Source organism: Ptychodera flava, unplaced genomic scaffold (assembly GCF_041260155.1).
Source record: "Ptychodera flava strain L36383 unplaced genomic scaffold, AS_Pfla_20210202 Scaffold_30__1_contigs__length_3116999_pilon, whole genome shotgun sequence".
In the NCBI taxonomy this organism is placed as follows: Eukaryota; Metazoa; Hemichordata; class Enteropneusta; family Ptychoderidae; genus Ptychodera; species Ptychodera flava.
The window spans coordinates 2,040,915-2,066,367 of NW_027248352.1; the positions used below are offsets into that span (position 1 = coordinate 2,040,915).

The 25,453-nt window shown below is 36.4% G+C and overlaps 1 protein-coding gene across 2 annotated transcripts; it reads left to right on the forward strand.

Moving 5' to 3' along the window:
- Nucleotides 1-349: 349 nt before the first annotated feature.
- On the forward strand, nt 350-24,392 carry LOC139127316 (uncharacterized). 2 transcript variants are annotated; one of them, XM_070693231.1, is made up of 8 exons: nt 350-758; nt 3,238-4,470; nt 4,798-4,851; nt 5,428-5,502; nt 5,560-5,946; nt 9,394-9,609; nt 10,402-10,821; nt 22,593-24,392. In XM_070693231.1, the coding sequence occupies exons 2-8, from the start codon at nt 3,558-3,560 to the stop codon at nt 23,390-23,392; spliced, it is 2,865 nt and encodes a 954-aa protein (XP_070549332.1). In that variant the 5' UTR covers nt 350-758; nt 3,238-3,557; the 3' UTR covers nt 23,393-24,392. The 2 variants fall into 2 exon arrangements, with proteins under 2 accessions (XP_070549332.1, XP_070549334.1); XM_070693233.1 differs by lacking the exons at nt 350-758; nt 5,428-5,502 and having other exon boundaries at nt 22,593-24,326.
- Nucleotides 24,393-25,453: the final 1,061 nt, after the last annotated feature.

Consider the following 25,453-nt stretch of genomic DNA (forward strand, 5'->3'; position numbering starts at 1 on the left):
CATTTTGCAAACTAAGAAACAAAGGACCTCGTTTATCACGATGTCGTGAGTTTCATTGATACCTGCATCAACATTTGGCTGGCCACCATAACTTTCAGGCGAATCTCTCATATCTGAGTAATCAGCAACACCACAGCAGCCACGTTGACGCTCCCGGTCACCAATCTGGTTAACATTTTGAGCGATTCTTCCACCAGAACCAAAACGTTTTTTCTTACATTTTTGACACAACAGTAGATCCCCTGGCTTAGTTCAACAGTACTGGAGGTTACCTTACAGTCTTCGCACTGTAGTGGCATATCTATGCAAATTAGGGTCCAACAGAGAAGCAACAGTTTGTGTTAATATTAACTTTAGATTGCCTGACACACTCGTTATCGTAGAACAAGAACACTGTAAAGAATATATCTAGTTAATTGCGGGTAGCATCGTCCAAAGAATTCCGAAATCATCATGGGCAACCCTTTGAGTACACAATGCCGCCGCTGTAGACGGGGAAGCACTTACAGTGGCAGCAATTGCAGTGAAGATGATAACAGCGAACTTGATCGTCAGCTGCTTGCTGCTGCAACTGATGTCGCCTTTGGTAGAGTTCACGCGATGGCTCCGTCAGCATTTGCCACGGGTCAAATAACCGACAACACGAACTATGAAGTCAAGCCAGATATAGCTGACACAGGAGAAGCTGCTACCACTTCTTCAAGTTCAAGTATCTCACACACAGATTCAAGGAAGGCTGGAAAGAAAACCAAGGCAAAGTAAGAATATTTTGTATGAACATAAGTCGTATATTAAGGTGAAGAAACTTTAGCCCGAGCTGTAGCCCTTATCGTAGGTTGTACATGACTACCAAACGATGTTTACTTCTGCTAGCAGTTCTCGTTATGGCCTACTGCTATTGATACAATGTCGATGCGTACGTGACACACTATCAGATTATACTCTTTTGATTTATTCAATTGGGTGTTTATCTTTCCTAAAATTTGCATACAAATAATCATGTTCTGGTATATGTAAATGTCGGTCTTCGGCTTAGTGTTAATTCGGTCAATAGTAGAAACTGATAACAAGCAACATGAAATAATAGTATTGTTGGTTGATGGTTGGAGGCAAAAGTTTAAATAGTGACATCATCAGACGTTAAACACCGCGAGCATTGGTTTTTACTATTGCATTATCAGTCTTATTCTTGCAAATGTTGTACTAGTAGGCTATTGTGCTTCATGCGCATGAAGCCAGCTTCTTTTTGTGAAACCTCATATCGTGTAACTTAAGTTCAAGAATTGAAAATGAAAATAAAGTGATCTCCTTGCAATTTATCGTAGTCTTCTAAGTTGCACAAAACTCAATGTCGAATTATTTTCGGGAAAGTAGAGGAATGCTTACAATGGGATGATGGGACAAATAATTTTAGGTTCGTGGGCGAATAGGCATGTAGAATATTTTATGTTATTTTATACTGTCTTATTATTTGTTCGGGTTTTTTTTTCGCTGCTTCCGTCAATACTACGTCCAAACTAAATCGAAAACTTAAATTCCACTTTCCCATCTTAAATTACAACACCATCGCTATGTAAAAGTTTTACAATCGTATCAGTGTTTTCACCTTTCTAAGAATTCTCCACCATTTTCAGATTTTAAAATCTTATAAGATAATGCACACCATTAATAATTCTCCCGGAATTTATTAAGCATCAGGTTGCAGTACTAAACCAACGTTTATCGTTTGTATTTAACAAAGAAGCTTGCAAGGTTTATATCTCGCTGCAAAAAGTAAACGACCCTAAACATACTTTTCTGTTAAAGTTGCCATGAAATTGGTCGATGTATGGTTCATGTGGCAATTCTAGAAATAAAGCTCTAGTGTTGAAGCCAGGAATTTTAAACCGCGGAACAGTCTGTCCACCTACCGTTTATTTTTTGGACATTTTGCACATTTTGAGGACAACATGCGTCATTTGTTAATCAAATTTGTACCATGTTTTTAACAAATTTATTCACGAAACAAAATTTAAGCTACGTTGACCACGTCACTTTGCTTGGATTTCAGGCAAGTGTTTGTGGGAGCTAGTATACCATTCCTGCCGCCTATCAGAGAGCTCACTAGAACTATACGAGCACGTTATAATATCAGTGATTAATAACATGAAATACAGTTCCGAGAGTAATAAAAATATACTCAAAATAATCACCCGAAAATAAAGGTCATCGCCAGTATCGGTCTTACTGGCAGACTACAGCCAACCAGTCAACTCGTGAGTGCGGTCGAGGTGACCCACAGTATGCGAGAATGCGGAACAACGGGTTCGATTGGGTGACATTGTCGGAAGGGCGCGTTCTGGCTGCGACACTTGCTTAGCCCGTAATTGATACCGCTATTGCCATGTATGCTTTACAGCAATTTTTGTGGCATGACTTGGTAGCGCGTAGGCATATATACATTTCGGAGAACAAGGAACTTGACAAATTAATGGAGGGCAATAAAAATCAAATTTGCTACCTCTCAGTCTTGCCCATTTTTGTGAGTAATAATCTATCTGTTAAATAATGATTTACCGAGAGCGTATCGATACTCTTTTAACAGTTGTACATGCAAACTATAAGTAGCAGCGTAAGAATATTTATATGACGAGAATAAATTCCAGTAAATATACAGCATGTTCTAATTTACGTGAGTGCCACTGTAATGACATTCATTTTACAAAAGTATAGAGTGTAGAGAATCTTTCCAAAAAAAGCTAATTTTTATTTTCTGCCACAGTCACTCTTTATGGACATACTTAATGCAACGTAAAAGATGTAAATATGTAAAAGTGGCTATTAACATTCTACTGTAAATCTGAATCGTTATTGTTTGATTTAAACTGTATCATACTCTGGTTTATAAAATTTGCACATCACACGTATAAGAAACACTGATGTACACTTTCCTGACGAGAAGCCATTACCTGTCTGACACAACTATAAATGGTAAAAACTTATTTAAACGAAAAGTAATATAGTTTTTATTACTAATATAATGTTTTACATGTCTGTGTGTTTTGCTGGTTTTATAATATTTTTAGTCATCCTTTAATTGTTTCCCTTGAAAACATAATTCTACAAACGTATTATCGGTAACAGTATATAAGTATATGCCTGTTATGTCCGCCTTCCAAATCAAGCTATTGCATCTCTAACTATACCTCCTGACCACACTTGAATTAAGTTGATGCATGTTTTTGTGCACTTATACAGGAAGCATATGGGAAATAAGGCCTTGATAGTGAGCTACAATTGGGGAGGTCCAATTCCAGGGAGGAGTGACTGATGCAGTTCATCTATTGATCCGTCTCCTTCGTGAACTAGGGCTATCTGTATACTGCACCACTCTGACAGCTACTGAAGAAGAAATCAAGGAGGCGAGGGAATATGGAGTTGAGCTCATAGTGCCGTCCCCAATTTCAAAGTTCAAGGTCAGAAGTAAAGAACCTGATGCTGATTGGCTGTATCACCACGAAGATTACTTTCCAAATTTGAAAGAGTTAGCCAATGTCAGACTCGTTTTCGGATTTGGAATGATAAATTCTGACGCAGCTTTCAAAATCGAAAAAGACCGATTTCCGAGAGCAGCATTCTCCTTGATAAACCTGTTCGATAGCGACCTCATAACTCCCTTAGTTGCGGATTGCATGGACACAGAACTTCAGCTGCGCAGGGAGAGCGTGTCAGAAGAAGGTCAACATTCGCGGTATGTCTTCTCCGTTGGAGGCAGTATTTTTAAAGAGTACAAGAAACTGTATCGCAAATACCCAAACATAGAACACTATAGGTTATCTCCCGTGATAGACGACAGTCATTTTGATATTATTCCCCCTGACACTGTCGATGATGATGAAGAATTTCAAATTCTATCATTGTTTCAAGAACATGAATTAGCAGATCTGAAAGAGGACAGTGTTGTCATGAAGGCCATGAATGCTGTCGCAAACCTGTGGCATGAAACCAAGAAATCCCCGTTGAAATGGAAAATTCTCGGTGTACCAACGCGTTGCGAATCTACTCTTAGAGATCGTATGAAACCACATTCACATTTACGTATTGTACCGGCTCGAATGCCATCAGCTGCACACCTAAATGACGAACTGAGCCGATCAAATCTTGTCCTTATTCCGCCATCTTCAGTACATTACGCCAATCTAACACTTGCTGCTGTGTCCGCTGCTATACCTTTCATTGTTCCGGAGAATTCACAGAGCCATCATCTGATTGAGGAGCACATACCCGACTGTGAAGAAAGTGTGGTGAATATGAGCAATTGTGAGATTTTGCGGAAAGGCATCTGCAGATTTCTGTTTAAATATGAGACAGCCCTTGAAAGGGCGCGGGATATTAAACGAAAGGTCATAGAGAGAATGGTGAATCAGAAACTAATGAACATTAACACAGATTTTATCAGCGTGGTGAAGGAAGACTCAAATAAAACACAAGGTAATAATTATTCATTTATAAATGTGTGAGCGAGTATGTACACCTAAGAATTTTATTCTGCAAGCTGTCCATCTCTTTTATTTTTCATCCTTCTGAATTACTTCTATAACTATTCTGCTTATTCAGTGCTTGCGAATATACGTGCATATAATTATCTCATGTGAAATGAAAAGTTTGATCCAAAAGAAGTGTCACATTTTACCCGTCTACTTACCTACCTATCTACCGACCGACCGACCGACGGACCTAACTACTACCTACCTACCTACCTCCTGGCCTACCAAATTTAGCTACCTGCCTACCTGTTTGTTTTTTCTTGCCGAACAGATCGTATAGTAAATGAAGGGATTCTCGAGCAAGAAAACTGTGAACGCGATCCATGTAAGCTTGATCTTCATTATTTTGTGCCTGAAGTCAATTATAAAACAAGCATTTTCTGAGCTCTGTGTTCACATATCAGATCTAACATATCAAATTAATATACCTCTAGCGTTTTGTTCTCTTGGCGTACAAATATTACGAAGTAGCGGATTTCTGTAGGCCTATACATGAGACTTGCCTTGAAAGGCGAAGACATTAAATTCCATGCAAAATAAGGTAAAACACTAGCTGGAAACAGTTAACATTTGCTACAATTTCATCAGAGCGGCAAACGATGGCTTTAAAATTGATATGAAATACCCTTAATTGAGAAGTGAAACACAAGGTGTTATATCATTTTTCTTATTAACTTGTACAACATACAGGTATGTCGATTGACTCTGTACAAAAGATGACCAGCTTGTTCCATTTATCGCATGTCAAATATATTATTGCTTATCCTCGTAGACCTGCGCATATCTATGTACTTACTTACCTACCCAGCCACCCCTCCACCTACCTATACCTACCTCTCTATCTATATACAAACATTCATATATACAAACATGTAAATCAATATATTTTATTACCAAACAGATCACGCAGATGGACGGATTCTCGAGCCAGAACTCAGTGAAAGTGTCATGCAAAAAGGGGAACAAAACATCACGCGTATCTCATATATTGCAATAATTAAGTGTCGTTCATCTTCCTTTAAAACTGACATAGGTACAGTGAAATTGAAGGTACGAGTAAGTGGCGTTGTTCCGGAGAAAGGGAGAACAGTCGTGGAAGTTGAAAGAGGTTTCTACGAGAGCGATGAAGTCAAGGAAATGACGGATGAAGTTCGACCGTCGCTTGATGATCAGCATAATGAAATGAAAGTGAAGGACGTTGGCCGTGGGAGTATTTCTTATACAATGACATGTCAGTCATTAGATGCACTGGAATGCCTGATGGGACAATATGAGAATGGGAAACTACAGGATCTGATGGAAGATAAATTCCTGTCTGATGAACTCCTTGATAAAATTGGTGCATTTTATCTGGCAATTGATGTAACCATTGACTATGAAGAGTACTTCTTGTGTAGGAAGGAACTGATCCAAAAATTTGGTAAGTAGACATATGAATTGATTTCCTTTTCTCTCTGGTTCAACGTTTAAATGTGAGTTTTCGTTTATTCGTTTAACTTCAGTACGTATGTTTATATGACAAACAATTGTTTGTACGTGTGAAAACCCACTTACTAAATCACCTCAAGTTGTTGTTGCATAATGCCTTCAGCTTCCGATTGAACGTTTCGACATTGTAAAGTCAAATGCAATTCACAGTAAAACTTGAATACCATGTACTTACTGTTTCCATGGTAAATGCAAAACGAAACAGACTATACATCAATGGGTCTGTACGATTGTCCGTGCGTTTCCTTTTCTAAATACTATTCTATGCCTGAGGTCTTGACACCTTATTGATACTTACATACATACATACAAACATACATACATACATACATACATACACACATACATACATGCACTGTAAAAATAGCGGACGCTAGACGCGTCTTTACGCGTTCAAAATGTAGATGTCGGTGTTCAAATTTGAACGCCTAGTGTTCATATTGTTAACACTAGTGTTCATATTATTAACAGTGGTGTTCTAAACCTGAACACGGAGTGTTAACAACCATCTCCTTCAAGTGTTCAAATACTTAGCATTACAGAAATTTTACAATACTGTAAAACAATTAACAATCTTTAGTGTTTTTTACTTTACTATGGCTATATTAAATTTACTACTGCCTCGCTGTCCGGCAAACGTACACGGATTTTGATGTAACGAATTTGCCACTAAGTGAAAAATATCTCCGGTCTAAAATTGCTGAAAGCATGTTTTTTCGAAAAAGGAAGTATACAAAATAATTTTACACGTTTATTACGGGTTGAAATTTTGAAATTTTGAAAAGAAAATCAGATAACCACCATGAACGTTTTAATTTTAACATCGGCGTGCAAGAGGCGTTCTACTCCTAAACACTAGGTGTTCAAGTTTGGTGCCTTTTCTTATCCCGTCATGCATCAAAACGGAAGTTGCGACATTTTTCTTGTAAACGCACGCTGAAGTCGTGATCGTGCGGAAGCAAGACCAGAAAGGGTAAGTTTTCTCTCCAAAATATAAAAGGTGTTAAATTTTGAAGCACCTGTGTTATTATTTTTAGAAATTATTTGTATAGTACTTTGGAATAGATAAAATACGAGACGAAACCTTTTTTCTTTCAGTGGCTGGTATACCATACACTAGCTGTGAATACGCAGCGGTGTTTTGGGCCGTGGCGTATCGATCGCACTCGGGTCAAGGGTCATGCCGCTGCGTAATCACAGCTAACACATGTCTTTTGGTAATCACAATCGCATGTAAAACTGTAAAACATTAGTAAACATCGCAGAGTATACACTCTATTGTTTCAGCATTTGAGAGTTGGCTTTTTTACTTTTCATCAGTTGATGACAAGAAGAAGCCAATATTTTGTAACAGTATCGAAAAGAGGCACTGTACACCAAAGTCATCCCTTTTCCTTAACCTAATAAGGCCACCTTGTCTTTTATTTAAAGTCTCATGTCGCTTTATTACCTATAATTGCATTATTTTCAAGATGTAAAAAGTTGGATTTACCTGCGAATCGAAGAGTTATTACAGAAGCTGATGGTACAGAAATTAAAAAATTGAAGATGATGAGTGTACAGGTAGCTGTCTGGAAACAAGCTTGAGAACCTCAGTTCATCTCTAATGTTGATTTAAACTTTCGAGGGTCAGTAACTGAATTTTGATAAGTTTCTGTATTTTTGCTCTTAATTTATCTGAGCTTTGGTAGAACGCTATGATCAACTAAATGTTACTGGAGAATGAGCTTTCAAATACGTGTAGTCTCCCTTATCAGATGCAAGGGTGGAATGAAGAATTAAAGCAGAAACCGACAGAAATTCAGAGTGAAAAATGTACACTCTGAATTTCTGAATTTTATGAAATTTTCACTCAGAATTTTCTGTCGCTTTCTGCTTCAATTCTCTATTCCACCCTTGCATCTGATGAAGGAGACGTCACGTCTATAAAGGTTTATGCTCCAGTAACATTTTGTTGATCATAGCCCACTAAATCTTAGATTATTTGTATTGTAGATCAACACGTTTTTTGTTCTCGATTTGTTACTGTTTTTTAGCTTTGCTGTTAGCGACGCAGAGCTTATCTCATAGGTGAATGTGTGGCATCGTCCTCAATTTTTACATCCCAAGCTTTTTCTTCAAAACGGCCAGTACGATTTCCTTAATATTTATCTTTATTTAAAGATATTACAAACAAACAAACCTTTTGTTTAATGAATTACTTTGTTGGACAAGGAAATAGGTTTTACACTGCCAAGGACCCACTTTACCCACTTTCTAATGTTGTGCCTTACTGTGACACTTTGTGACAACTTGACATGTTGTGTTTACTTTACTGTGGACAACTATGTAGCATGTGCATCAGAGAAGCCTTGACTAACGTTTTTCCAAATTTACAATTGTCTATACAAAAGGAAATTTCTGTAAGAAACCGTCTTACAACAATGAAGTATGCAATTCATACATTGCGTGTTTTCAAAATAATAAGCCAAATTTTGAGCTTTTTCAAAACAGATATTGTTGTACGGTTTTACAAATATGAACATACGACGTAATCCACAATATTTAAGTAAAACCGGTTTTGTCATTACTTTGTTCATATTGTTTGAAAACAATCTACAGTGTGTTATTTGGATTTTCTTTTGTTAATGTTGTGATAAGAAGGTGTTTACACCGTTGATGTTTTCCTCTGACAAACTTTACAAAGTGGCCATGTTTATTTGCCCATTTTATACTACATTATTGTATTTTACGCAAGAAATTTTTCTGTATTTTTAGAATAAAATAATTTTACTGAATATCAATGGTCTGCTTTGTTATTTCAAGGCTTGAACACCCCCTGAACGCCCAAAATTAAAGGTGTTCAACAAGTGCATATCATGTGTTCTAGCCTTTAACACACTCATCGTTGAACGGCGTCCATGCGTTCAAAAAGTGTTACAGCCCTTTGAACGCGTAAATGCGTTCAATTTTTTGAACACATTTCATGTGCAATGTGTGTTCAGTCATGGAACACTATGGTGTTCAATATATGTCTGATGAACACGTAATGTTCAAAATGTGAACACGTGTGTTCAAAATTGAACGTTGGTTGAACACGTAGCGTTAAATTTCTGAACGTCTAGACGCGTTCAAAAAATGTTACAAAAAGGCGTTTAATTGGTGTTCTATCCTTGAACACTTAACTTTACAGTGTACATACATACATACATACATACATACATACATACATACATACATACATACATACATACATACATACATACATGTAAAATCGTCTTCTTTATAGATTATATCAACACATCATTAATAAAAATTATGTTTTACGTGACTGTGCTACTCTTGTATGTTGTAATACTTTACTCACAACGTTGTGCATGCTTTTTTCTGGTTTATTAAGGGTCATCTATGCAGAAAAGAGATACTGCCAAGTTTCAAACTACAGAGCCACAGAGAACTGAAAATACATTCCAAAGGGTAAACAAAGCCAGAGATTTCCTGAAAGCTTTTGAAAGGGCCGGTGATAAGGTGACTCAGAGCCAGATATACATCCTTGACCAGTTTTTGAAAGAAAGGGAACAGAGGAGACAGAGGGGACACCAGCAATCGTCACAAGGTTCGTTTCAACGACACATAGACGACAAAGGTGTTTGCAAACCTATAGTGGAACTAAATAACTTTATCAATATATATATCTTGGATCAGCCCTGCAGGTGTTTTCACAGTAAATCATAGTACATGATGCCTAAGCAGAGCATTCTATACATAAACTATCTATATACAAAGTAGTAGTAGTAGTAGTAGTAGTAGTAGTAGTAGTAGTAGTAGTAGTAGTAGTGGTTTAATGACGGTAATAATTACTTTATCAGTAATTTCAACATTATAGCTTTAAATTGACAACCCAACACATACTTCATATCTATCAATCAGAGACAGCTTTATTTCCAGTTCCCTCTTTTAAGTCCCCAAATCATTTTAAGTGCCCCAATATACCCTTGATATTTTCAAGTCCCCCCACCCTCCAGAGGTGTTTGTAACTGCAGCCTTACATTTACTGATAGCACTATAAGACGACCTTGGGACGCAGTCAAACGTTATCAATGCACGCCGACTTCTGTACGTGTCGTACTAGGTTATGCCACTTCAATAAATGTCATCGAATACTATATATGTGCCAATTGCAAAACTTAGTTCTCCGACATAACGTTTCTGAACAATTTCCACAGGTGTATGGTGGCTGTTAGAAAAGTTCAGCTATGTCTGCATTCTGATGCACAACACAATTGCATTGACTAATTCAATATTGATTTTAGCAGTGTTTCCTGAAATAATAGCGTAGTCAATACAAACCTTATCGTTGCAAAAGATTTTAAAGCTTGTGGATAATCAAATCAATTTTCCTTGGTAGATAATTCTACACGCAATTCTCTACAAACACAACTGCCGGATGACTTTGAATTCGTAGAGATTGCTGATGTAGATCTACTAACAGAAATCGCGGAGAAGAATGAAGAACTTGAAGCTGCAATCAGCAAACTCACGATAAGAAGTGGAATAATACGTTCACAGAATAGAGACAGAAGTCGAGGGAGAGACATTGGAAAATCTGTGGCTGTTGAGGGGGACAGAGCAAAGGAACGTGAATTAAATCCACTATTTAGTGAGTTTATACAGGCGAAATCAGAGACACGAGAGCTTGCGACCAACCATCCTGAACTGGTGATGAAAACTGAGAAGTTATCAGCGTATGCAGATCAAATGGTAGGTGGAGCAGACATCCCTGAAGAAGCAAAAGAAGTGTACCTGGATGTGAGAGGGGTTGAGGGAGGTTAGTTTAATGTTTCATTTCGCTTTGCAGTCACCTTCCACAGTCTATGGTTACCTAAAACCATATATTTAGAAGCCCAAACTCTTATCTTAAGCATTAGGTAATCTGTTTTGACTATTACACTCAAATTCCACGGTAAAATAATAACAAATTACGACTATCAGAGATTAGTTTGAAATACTCCACAGAGTTCATATGCCCACTACGCTACATCTCAGATTATGACTTTCTAGATACTGTCCAAAGGGTAATAACTTTGTCATCTTTGGTGCTCTTCTTAATAAAAACATACCATATATTCAAAATTTTCAAGAAATTAGGATGTGATGCTCGGCAGATTTAAGGTAGAATGCGCCTCGGGGACTCTAAAACTGCTACTTGTGGGGGGTTCACTTTAAAGCTCTTGGTGTAAGAAAACTTTTCAACGGCTTAGATTTTCGAGAATCGAAAAGTTTCATTTTTTCTCCATAGAGTTAACACAGGTTTGGCGGCCATTGTGAATTTCAAATATCGGTAAAGCTTGAGTAAATTGTTTCTCTAGTTCCAAAATTTTACGGTTTTATTCTTGATTTTGAAAGAGATTGATTGAATCTTTGAGGAAAATTTGAGCAAAAGTTTTTAGTAAGTATTTCAGTTTCGAGGCGCATACTACCTTAAAATACTAGAAGGTGTAAATTGAAGAACAGTGGTGAAGGCATTGGGTAAAGAACTCGGGAAATACCATGCATTGACAATTTTACACCATTTAATTACCTTTTGAAATTTCAAAATTACAAAAACTATATATCTGAAGATGTGTGTGCTTTGCGTGTAAAATAAAAAATAATATCAGTGGAAATCGTGTGCTGGAAAATGTTTAACCTTCTTCCATGGCCCACTTTCAAAAAGAAATCCCCCCCCCAAAAAAAAAACAAAACAAAAAAAACAAAAAACAAAAAAAACCCCAAAAACATGTAACACTGTTGCAAAAGCACAAAAATACCGCCAATGATACGGTGTCACACACATTTGATCGGAATTAGTACATAAGTATGGGTACCAAAGATCAACAATGAATGTTGTTTCTATCTGTTAAGTGCAGGAAAATTCTATGTTGATGTTATGAAAATGATTTCTGCACAGCACAACCAGAAAAACAAGAATGACAAAAGCAAATAAGATCTGCAACATAGGTACTGGAGGTCAACTTTAGAAACATGCATATCTATCAACTTCCATAGCAATGGGAAAAGCAGATCCCACATACAGTACATTAGCAAATGTCAACGAAACAAATCAGCTAGAGAAGGATTGACAAAAAGAAAAGGTGGGGAAAAATAATGTACAAAGGATCAGGTAAAAACATACGGCAAATGTCCTTGAAGCTACTATAGACTTGGATACAAAATCAAGTATTTCCTGACAGTATGAATTATCACACTAAGGTCATCCTAGGGACCTGTTAACCAAATATTAAAGCTGTCTGACCTGCGGTTTTGAAAAAACAAGCGAGCCAACAGTCGACAGAGCTCCACTGTGTGATGTAGAGAATAGCCTTTTGTGACACATGTATTGATGAAGAAGGTTGATATCTTTGATAGCTCATTTCAGGATGGCCTGACCAAAAATGGCAAAATTAGCTGCAAAAATACAAAATTGATGATTCATCATAAGATAAAGCCTAGGAACCTGTATACCAAATATCAAAGCTATCACATGAGTAACTTTTGAGAAACATATTTGACCGAAAACGGCAAAAGTTGACCCAAAAATACAAACATTTAAAATTTCATCGAATTTCACTATATCACACAAAGAGAACCCCAGGAACCTGTATACCAAATATCAAAAGTATAAGAAAAGTAGTTTTTGAGAAACATTTTTTCGACCAAAAATGACATAAATTGCACCAAAAATACAAAATTGCAGATTTCATCATATATTCAATATATCATATTTAGTTCATCTGTATGAACCTGTATACCAAATATCAAAGCTTTAAGACAAGCAATTTTGATGAAATAAAAAAAAATCCTTAAAAATACAGATTTGCATATTTCATCATTGCATAAGTCATCCTTAGGGACCTGTATACCAAACATTAAAGCTGTCTGCCCAGCAAATATGAAGAAGAAGATTTTTTACTAAAACGCCTTTTTGGTGATAATTTGCATATTTTCAATAATATCAAAAAATTAAAAAAACCAGTTTCTCATAATCATATTTTGCATCTACACAACAAATATCAAATCAGTAAGTACTGCGGTTCTCAAGATATTTGAGTGGACAATGCAAACTTCATTTGAACAAAATCCCATCTATAGCCCAGGATGCATTCACACATCAAATACCAAGCTAAAATGTGCAGCGGTTCGCGTGTATTTGATGTTGACGGACATACTGTACGTACCGGTACGTACATACATACATACATACATACATACATACATACATACATACATACATACATACATACAGACGCCACCGACTTCAGCTTATACAATAACGTCACATTGGTATACCAAATGTGAGCAAAAAATGACCTTCATTGAGCTAAATAGATTCAATTTAATGAAAAACACCCACCATGGCCCCATGCTAGAGATATGTTCAAATGGCTGTTTCGTGTACAGGCTACCAGCCTAAGTTACATGGACAAAACTGCAAACAATCAGATTGTTCGTAGACCATTTTGAAGTTGCGATCCTTAGTTTATCAAAACATTGTTACAGATAGAATGTGCTAGAGGGATAGACTAAACGTGGGTCTGACTGAATATCTTACTTACGTCTTGTGATATAAATTGCAGTTGCGCAGGAAAATTCAAAATTTGACGATAAAGCTGCACCTCGTATGGCACTCAGGATTTGAAAATTGTGCGTAAATAGTCTGTGTGATTTACCCGTGCTCTATATCAAAGCGGTATATGCATGCTTTTAAAATTCATTGTCACTTCCCTCCTGAATTATAGGGTCATATGGTGCTATCAGTGCTGTGTTAGCAAGAGTGTAAAAAATATAAATAAATTTTTGATTACGAATATTACTAACAAAAATCAATATTTCTCTCATTATAGTAGTTACAAGAGTACCCTACAGCAATCTAATCCTGAATGATGATCCGTGTTTATGTCAATCGCGCAGTTGTAGCGCAGACCCCCAGAAATATGGTGAATATAGTTGTAACAGTAGCATTGCACAGAAACTTGATGCACACAGTCAATGTTCTGTCTCAGCAGACTTAGTCTAAGACTTAAATCTATTTAAAGTTCACTTTGATGATTTCACACCAGTATGCATGGTTTCAACTTGGATCATGATGACTGAAATCACTTTTCAAGTCTGTACTTTACACGTCTTAAACCTTTGTTATCATTACAAGCAACAATACCTAAATTGACATATTGCTATTTTGAAGATTGGTGTATTCTTTTCCAATAAGCTATTATAATGACCAAAATTGCCAGGCACTCATATATTATTTACAGAGCATACTGGCAGAAAATAATATCCCTTTCTATTCTTTGCTGTACACTCCTGCAGTTAAGTTCATGAACAATTTTTATCAGCAAAAGCGATTCACAACGAACGAACAACAATGCAAAATTGACACTGAGGGCGCTATTCCTAAACCTTCAACACTGAGCAGTGATGCTATTGTTTCATTTGTTTACTCCACATGGAGAAACGGTCAGTGATGACAATGCAAAGCTATGAATTTTCTTTAAAGTGTAAAATTAGAGATAATCAAAGGAGGATTTAATTCTCTCATCTCAAGAGACAAGAAAGAAAATTAAAAGTTCTTTACGCTGAAGGATATTACACAGAATGACGGACTTTTTATAGTTTGGTTAGATGATGAAAGCACACTAATGCTATAGTTCTCAAAAGCTTAGTCAGCATCTTCTCACAGGTTCTTTTGTGTAGAAAGAAAGATCTTGCCATTCATTTTGAAAGATAGCAGTGTGGCACCAATTTCTCTGTAAATTATTCAAAATGGCTCATCATACTGAGTCTGTGTGAATTTTCATGAAGATCACAATATCAGATTGAAATGTTCTTGCAATTTTACATGTAAATCAATGAAATTCGGTAACATGGCACTAAACATGGTTAGACATACTCCTTAACACTGATGTCATAAACAGTAGTGGTTCTACTCCAGAATAAAAAGGATGTATGTGTTGTGTTCTACAAACCAGTTTGCCCAAGTGATCTCATGATGGCGGTATAAACAATCCCATGTGTACAAATGCATATGGAAATATGGTATAGGTATTTCTGTGAGCATTAAGAACAAAGAGTTTATTGTACCATAGTCAATGAGAACTCTGAATTTAACCCACTGACTACCGTAGATTGCTTAAAATCAGAGACGGTTTTCAAAAAAAAACAGTTTGAAACTCAAGTGACTCCTAAATTTGTGAAATTATCATCAGGAAATGTTAAGCTATGAATATCCTTCAAGTGATCGATTACACCAAAGCTGTATTTATCCTTTCTTTATCCTTATTGCATACAAGTTACTTCTCTTTTGTAATTGTGAGATACATCTGTAGAATTTTAAGATTTTCACTGTTTAATAGCTCTGTTGCCCTGTTGCATCTTCATCGTTGAGTCAGAAGTTTGCGTCTTTCTTCTAACGATCTAAAAATCATCTCCTTGCATGTTTAGGGCTGAAAGAAAAATGAAAAATATATATGATATAACCAGCTCCATATTTATTTCATTGAACTTTGAAGGCTGAAATTTGTCGTAAAATAGTGTGACGAGTAGTGACTACACAAAAGTAAAGGGTATGGTGTATAAAGATGGAAACAAAGATTTTCTCTCATCATATTTCTCATCCACTAAGTTCTAATTACAACACATGTAAGTATGCAGAAAATGACAACACTCTTACTTCCTTGTAGCCATAAAAATAATTGTGCTATAGAAAAATAATTCTTGTCATTTTCTTTCGAAGTGAATATGTTGTAAGTAGCAGTGAGTGGACGGGAAATATGACAAGAAAAAGTAGTGTTTCTGTCTTGCTTTTTGAGATACTGTACATTATAAAGAATTATGCCATACCCTGTAATTTTGTGCAATTCACTCTACTATATGACTTCTTTCAGTCCTAAACATGCATGGAGTTGGTTAACACGGAATCAAAGCTATTCCCTGCGGCATAGAGTAAATTGCAGACTTCAAATGTCTTTTATACTGTATGAAGAAAAATGTGTGTTACTGACCATCGAATGAAGGTACACAATGACATATTTATCAAAAGTGCAATGAAAAACTGCTGAGTCAGCATATTTTGCTGGTTCTTTCATACACTAAGATATCTTGCTATCATCTTGGAATCTAGCTTGGTGATGATGACACCTCTTTTTGAATATACTTTTCAAAATGACTCTTTAGTCCAGTTTCAAGAAATGGCGATACTACAAAGATGTTTTCTTACATTTCTACATGCATTGACCAATGGGATTGTCTAATACTGTACCACCAATGAATAATGTACATTGAATCACTTTGTTCTGTCTGTCTGTGAAATTCAAACCACTTACCAGGGTACCAGATCAGAACTAAGCACTTCATTCTAGATACATCTGAGGACCACTTTGTTACATCAGCCCTAGTAGAAATCATTGCTCATCTGAAGGTGCCTTCGACGTAGAAATACAGATACAAACATACTCCCTAAAATGTTGAATTGTACTGCAGCTTGCCATGGGTCCAGCATTTTTGTAGTGTTGCCTTATTTGCATATTGGGAAGGATGAATTTGTTGGCCATCTGAGATCTGATGCCCAACTCACTGTCCTGTTTGTAAAACCTTATCAGAATCTTCTTGAGAATTAGATGACAAAACGTCTCATTTGAATGAAGGATAGTCCAGACCTAAACTAAAGAAATGATATACAGATTGTATAAAGGAATGAAATACAATACTCCGATTACTCCCGTGAAAAGTCTGAAAATAAACATGAAAACAAAAAACAAGTGACTGCATGACATACAAGTATTGAGAATTTCAACAAATCATCGTAACCACACTGTAATAAATTTCAGAATAAAAGCAACAATTAATGATTAGACACAGATGTTGCAGTAGACCAAACTACCGGGTATGCAATGTTGCCACTTTGCTCAAGAGTTTCAGTTCTGATAGGCACTGATCTCGTGCAACATGGCTATATGAGACTATTTATTGAATTAAGGTAGTATGCGCCTTGAAGGTCAAAGACTTAAACTTTTGCTCCAACTTTTCTAAAGGAATCTTTCAACCACTCTCTTTCAAAATCGAAATTAACAGGTCATTGACAATGACATAGTCCCCACTTGTAATAGGAGTATTAGTCTTGATGGGGCTGGGAAATGTGGTCATTAAGAAGTATCACTGGAGTGTATGTTCAGATCTATGGACACATAGGTCTATGTCATTGCTCCCAATTTGAAACAAGAGGCATGTCTAAATTATGGTTCTAAATCGGGAAAAAAGATCAGACCTCTAGCTGTATTGACCAGCCAAGAAATACATATGTGCATAATAAATGAGGTACAAGATGTGACATCTTAAAGTCTAATATCCTATCAAAATTGAAGCGTATAGAACTTGTGGTTACTGAGTTATGCTATGCATATATATGTATAATCAAGGTCAAAGGTCATCAAGGTAACGTGACATTTTGAAAAAAAAAATTGTATTGCTAATTAATCCCTATATGCCAAAATTCAGACCTCCAGCTCTATTGGCTTGTCCAGAATTAGATATGGGCATAATTTACGAGGTAAAGCATGTGTTATCATAAGGTCTCCCATCCTACTAAATATAAAGGACATAGCACTTGTGGTTACTTATTTATTGACATAATCGTGTATTTTAGGTAAAAGGTTATCGAGGTCACACAACATTTTGTCAAAAAATTTCTATCCTATAGTCTATCCCTATATACCAAAAATCATACATCTAGCTCTATTGGCTCGCTCAAATTAGATATGCGCATAATTAATGAGTTACAATATGTGGCATCATAAGGTGTCCATTCATACCATACATGAAGGGTGTAGCACTTGTGGTTACTGAGTTATGGACAAATATGTATATTTGAGGTCAAAGGTCATTGAGGTCACGTGACATTTTGTCAAAAAAATTGTATTGCTAAGTTATCCCTATATACCAAAAATCAGACCTCTAGCTCTATTGGCTCGCTCAAAATTAGATATGTGCATAATTAATGAGGTACAATATGTGGCGTCATATCCCATCATACCAAATATGAAGAGTGTAGCACTTGTGGTTACTGAGTTATGCACAAATATGTATATTTGAGGTCAAAGATCATTGAGGTCACGTGACATTTTGTCAAAAAATTGTATTGCTAAGTTATCCCTACATACCAAAAATCAGACCTCTGGCTCTATTGGCTCGCTCAAAATTAGATATGCACATAATTAATGAGGTACAATATGTGGCGTCATAAGGTGTCCCACCATACCAAATATGAAGGGTGTAGCACTTGTGGTTACTGAGTTATGGACAAATATGTATATTCGAGGTCAAAGGTCACCAAGGTCAAGTGACATTTGTCAAAGTGTCTGAGATATCTGCGTGAATGGATGGACTCACAGATGGACTCACAGATTGACATGACCCAATCTATAAGCCCCCTGGACTTTATCTGTGGGGACTAAAAACTGTGTCACTGCATCCTTTTTGCAATATGAATAAGATGAGAAACTAAATGTTTATTTTTCTTGGCCTTATACATGGGAGTCTATGGACTGCCTTATACATGGGAGTCTATGGAGGTGAAAACTAAAAAGTCCTCTAACACGGCCAAATTTGATCGCATTGTGAAACAAATCGACGTGCATCTGTATGAGGTAGGGTACTATCCTTGTACCAAGTTTGAACGAAATCGCTCCAGGCGTCTCTGAGATATCTGCGTGAACGGACGGACGCACGCACGCACGCACATGACCAAACCTATAAGTCCCCCTGGACGGTGTCTCTGGGGACTAAAATTGGGGGTCACCACAAATTTTGGAACTACCGATAGGGCAAATTAACTAATTAATTAAAAATGGCCGCCATCTCTGTGTTAACTCTATGGAGAAAAATAAAATTTCGAAAAACTAACACGGTGAAAACTTTTATTACACCAAGAGCTTTAAAATGAGCCCCCACAAGTGGTAGATCAGAATAGAATTTGTAAATTTTGAATGCCTGAATATATGTCCCCGAGGGGCATTCTACCTTAATTTGACATGATTCTGATACATTTGAGTTGTCTCTTATTTTCACACAATACATGTGTAACAATAGAATATTGAATCAGTTGATTAACTCAATGCACAGCTATATTGTTTGCCTCGTTGAATATACAACCGTTTACATGCACAAGTCTGTATAAATTCCAACTTGTAACTTACCTCTTTCAGGTAACTAAATTTCCATAATGTTTCATCCAGGATGGCATCAACAGGGAATTTCCCCCCTTAACCAGAAAATTTAGGGGGATTTCACCAGTTCATGTATTCTACTTGTATCTCTAAGGTGTGACTGGCACCATTTCATGGGGCTGATCTCCCCTTGACAAATTATTAGGGGGTGCCAACGTGTAAACAGAGGGGAAATCGCCCCATCGCCCTGTCTGGATGAAACACTGCATATCATACTTAAAATTTTAAAAAATATACAAAATAAATATAATGAAAATAAACGTTCAGAAAATCAAACATTAAAAACAAATAATATGAAATTTAGTATACGGTAGTTCTCTTTTTGGAGGATGTGATGGCCCTGAAAAGGGCCGTTTGGTTTGTGTGTACATTACTGTATGTACACGATACAGCATTTCAGGCTCACTTGAACCCAAAACACATATCCACAGTCACTGTTGCAACAGTACTTGGACAAGGTGAGTGACATCTTGGCTGCATTCTTCACCTGCCTTTGTGTATCTTCATGACCTTTGACACCTTCAGTTGCTTCCATTGTGAACCATGGTAGACTTCATCCAGAGCATCAATTGTGTCACCGAGCCTGATCTTGCCTTCATTTTCTTTATTGACCTAGATAAAAACAAAATCATGTGTAAAAAAATTAATTTCTAAGCCGATATGAAGAGTAACGTAACTGTATGAAACACATACACTAATGACTATACCACATTCTTCAAATATTCAGTGCATGTTTGAGTATCTATCAGTGACAGCAGTGCTAGTAAGACAGCAGGGCAGACAAAAAATGTTGATGAAAGGCAGAGACAGATACATAAAGTAACAGGGTTGAAAAAATAAGGTGACAGAAACACACAGACAGACACAATTGACATTCAAGAATTCTGATGACACTGTTAGTGTCTGATGTGTGCCAACGTGATACAGAATATGATACATGATTATAAAATCTATGTGATGGGTATCACTGGAAAGAAAGGGAAAAGAAAACTGTCAACGTATTGGGATACGAGAAAATGTTAACAATGCTTTTGGCAAAAAAAGTTGACACTCAGTTTTAGGATCTTGATATACCGATTACATCATCTTGTTTATCCTTTTATAGAAAAAAGCAAAGTCTGTTTCAACTTTGAGTTACTTTGAATAGTTTATAAAAACTTAGTTGTAAAATGTATCTTCTGTTGGGCTAAAAGAAGACTCTATGAATATTAGATACAAGGAATCAAAGATTAGAAGACAGTGCAGTATGTGAGACAATATACTTTGTGGAAGTGAACTGGATTCATTGAGACCAACTGACGGCAGATAATCTAATTATAAACGTGTTTATAATTAGATTATCTGCCGTCAGTTTGTCTCAATGAATCCAGTTCACTTCCACAAACCCCAAGTACAATAAATCTAAGTAAACACAAGTAACATGATGAATCATGTCACATACAGTTTTGAGTACTGTATCAGCCAGGCTATAAAATTAGAAAATTTGGGGAAAAAAGATAATTTAAAATGGCAAATACAACATTTATGAACAAAGAAAGTATACAATCAAAATAAACTTGTAGAAGCATATACTGATCCAAAACAGATAGATGATTATGAAATTTAGAATAATTGAATAAGCACTAGAGAATGTTAGAAACAAACTGTTAGCATGGCCAATAAAAAGCAACACAAACATTATACTAGATATCAATAATTGAGACTGAAAGCCTCAAGAGCAGTAACTAGACATAATAGTCCTGTTTTGAGGGAAAACAATTTTTCATTTCAAACAAAATATTTTGGTTGGGACTGAAACAAAAACCAAGTAAACATTAGGGAAACTGTGAAAATGAAATTTTTCGCGATATTCAAGGACAGGCTTTGACATGGAAGTTCAAAATGTTACACAAAATTGTTACACATTTAGAAATCACTACCTGATAATTTTCATGTTTGAAATTAAAAAATCAAAATGTTACGTAAAATCCCATTCTAGTATGGCCACAACAATATGCAAATGTTTATTACAGTAAATCACAAGAAAACAAAATATCTTTATCATTTGAGAGTATTTAGAAAGAAAGAAGACAATAATATACAACCCAAACATTCAGTATTACCAGGTTGCAATCAAAGAGATAGAGAAATGCCGGACACTACAATGCAGCATGTGATGATTTAGAAAAGGAAAAGGACTGAGAAAACAATAAACAAAGATAGGTTCACATTGTGATACAGTCACTCCACTCTTTAACTTTGAAATGAAATTTAAAATATATATAACTTTGAACAAAACAGAAATATAGCACAAACAACAAATATAAGAAAGGAGAGAAAGTTTCAAGCTTAGATTGTTTACAAATTTGGTCATTTAATTTAGAAAATTCATAAAATGAGACAAAAATGAAATTTGCATTGCAAACAAAATTATAAAAATAAATATGTAAACACTGCAAGACAGACAAAGTCACAGTTTTGAAGTTTACAAAAAACTACCAAAGAAAAAAAAATATGGCAGTGACAGTCTAATAAACAAGTCACCAATGGTTTGTGCTTCAATACAGAAATAGACTTTGAGAGAGATTGTAGGGACACAAACATCTGGGAGTGAGAATTGGGGTAAACAAATAGAAAATACAACACAAATAAACAAACAGCAAACAAACAGATACAAAAATACACTGTATGTATCTGTAATTGACATCAAAACACAACAAAACAATTTACAACCTGGTAAAACTCTCTGTAAAACATGCTCTAATCACAGCAATACAATGACTTACCTTGTGGACTGAAAATCACATTTACACCGATAAAATGCTAATATGTTGCCATGGAAATGTGTGAGTTACATCAACATGTACATGTGATTGACATCAAAACACAACAAAACAATTTACAACCTGGTAAAAGTCTCTGTAAAAACATGTACTAATCACCGAAATACAATGATTACCTTGTAGACTGAAAATCACATTTCCATCAATAAAATGCAAATACGTTGCCATGGAAAAGTGTGAGTTACATCAACATGTAGGTGTGATTGAGGTTGAAAACACAACAAAACAATTTACAGCCTGACAACTCTCTGTGTTAAACATGACCTAATCACTGCAATACAATGACTTACCTTATGGACTGAAAATCACATTTCCATCGATAAAATGCAAATACGTTGCCATGGAAACGCGTTAGTTACATAAACATGTAAGGAAGTTGTTCCTTTAAATGTTCCATGTGTTTGTGTAAACAAAAGAAGTTTGCATTCAGTCAAAATTTGTGAGATCTGAAAATATTTGACTTCATAGAAATTGTAGTTTGCATTTTGACCTTTGACCTTTGTTTTTGTTTTCCCTAGGCTATCCGGTCAAGGGGAGTGTCCTTGAAGTGTTTGGGTCTGGATCAATGCCAGGACAATTTAATCTGGCCAGAGGAATATACATCAAGAAGAACGGTCAATGGGTTATATGTGATTGGGAGAATCATAGAGTTCAGGTTATTGATCCAATCAAACTCTGCTGTGATCTCATCTTACAATTCCATGCATTCCCAAAGTCATTTAATCCATGGAATGTCACAGTGGATGAAGACAATGACCAATACTTTATGAGTGATACCGGGAATGGTCAAGTTGTGGTGAGTTCTGGACAAAGCAAGATTTTAAACTGTTTTGGACGCAAAGAAGGAATTGATCCAAACGGTATCTGCTTGAGTCCTGATGGTTTTATATTCATTGGTGACTGGAATGGATATGTGAGAAAATATAATAAATCTGGTGAACACATTGCAAGAACTGAAGAAGGACAAGTCAGTAAACCCTTGGATCTGATTGTGAATAAGAAATGTATTTTTGTATCAGATTTTGACAGGAAATGTGTTCATGTTTTGAATCACCAGATGCAAAGTATAAGAGACATTGGCAAGGGACACTTAGAGAGGCCTTATGGTTTGTGTTTTGATCACCAACAAGATGGCATATATGTTTGTGATGTCATTGGGAATAGAGTGGTTCACTTCAATTGTGATGGTGAATTTCTCAGCTATAAAGGTCAAGGTCAGTTAGAGGATCCCCGTTACATTGCACTGTGTAAGGATAATCCATACAGATTAGTTGTAACACAGGATTACAGTAACTGTGTTAAACTACTGTACATATAAGCAGACATGACACCACATCATGTCAACTCTGCAGGGATATCTCTAGTGAAAATCTACAAATTTTCTGACAAATTTTACACAACACATTGCAACTGGCAGGCTGTAATCTTTGCTGTCATTGATATGATTTTTCATATTTTACTGATAATTTGGATGAAACATGAAGTTTTCATTTTGACATCTGTCAAAATGAAAACTTCATGTTTCATCCAAATTATCTACTGTTTTAGCAAATTGTTTGGTAAAATGCACTATGTTCACCTGGAGGAATAACATCAATAAAGTTATTATAATTATTATTTATGATTTTTGTACACTTTCTGACAGCAGCCTGGTGCAATATTTTGTGAAATATTTGTCAGAATAATTTGTTGACTTTCACAGATGTGTGCATGAGTGTACAGAAACATACATAGAAGCAGACATGACAATATAACATGTCAAGTCTGCAGGTATATTTCTGGTGAAAATCCACAACTTTCCAGACTAGTTTTACACAACACGATGCAAACGACAGGCTGAAGACGTTGAATTTTAGCAGTAAAATGTAAAGGTGTAAATATTATGGAATTTTGGTCAATTTTGGATTAGACACTATGTTTTTCCCCTAACATGTACAAAATATTGGGTATTAATGAGAAAAATATTCACAGTTGTACTTTTTCATGATTTAGAAAATTATGCAGCAGCAGATTTCACGTCGTTTGATACCTCAATCGTTGCATCCGTGTTGGTAAAACCTTCCCGGAAAACTCGACGATTTTCACTGAAATGTGCGTGCGAAAACATATCTGAACATTTCGATGACTGTTTTGTATTTACGGGTGTCTTGATTGCTCTAGTACAGGTATAGTTTCCGCATTTTTAAGGAATTTTCACGGCGATCGCGGCAGCGACCTTCTTGACAGGTCGCCATGTTTCAACTGAATGACCACATCAGCCGAATTCAAATGAAATATTTGGTCGCAAGAGGGCGGTATGATCAATATCGCCATCAGAGAATGTTTGGCAGAGCCGGATCTTGCAATCTGAAGGGGCAATTGTACCCGTGGATTCTAATGATGTTACATTGTTGTTGTTGGTTTATTTGTTTTTTAGTCCCCACGGACACCGTCCGGGGGGACTTATAGGTTTGGTCATGTCCGTGCGTGTGTGCGTCCGTGCGTGCGTGCGTGCGTGCGTGCGTGCGTCCGTCCGTTCACGCAGATATCTCAGACATGCCCCGGTCAATTTCTTTCAAACTTTGCACAAGGATAGTACCCTACCCCATACAGATGCACGTCGATTTGTTTCACAATGCGATCAAATTTGGCCGTGTTAGAGGACTTTTTAGTTTTCACCTCCATAGACTCCCATGTATAAGGCAGTCTCCATAGACTCCCATGTATAAGGCAGTCCATAGACTCCCATGTATAAGGCAGTCCATAGACTCCCATGTATAAGGCCAAGAAAAATAAAAATTTAGTTTCTCATCGTATTCATATTGCAAAAAGGATGCAGTGACACAGTTTTTAGTCCCCACGGATGAAGTCCAGGGGGCTTATAGATGGGGTCATGTCCGTCCATGAGTCCATCCGTGAGTCCATCCGTTCACGCAGATATCTCAGATATTTTGACAAAATGTCGTGTGACCTTGGTGACCTTTGACCTCAAATATATATATATATATGTCCATAACTCGGTAACCACAAGTGCTACACCCTTCATATATGGTATGATGGGACAGCTTATGACGCCACATATTGTACCTCATTAATTATGTGCATATCTAATTTTGAGCGAACCAATAGAGCTAGAGGTCTGATTTTTGGTATATAGGGATAACTTAGCAATACTATTTTTTTTTCAAAATGTCACGCGACCTCGGTGACCTTTGACCTCAAATATACATATTTGTCCATAACTCAGTAACCACAAGTGCTACTACCCTTCATGTATGGTATGATGGCACAGCTTATGACGCATCATATTATACCTCATTAATTATGCGCATATCTAATTTTGAGCAAGCCAATAGAGCTAGAGGTCTGATTTTTGGTATATAGGGATAACTTAGCAATA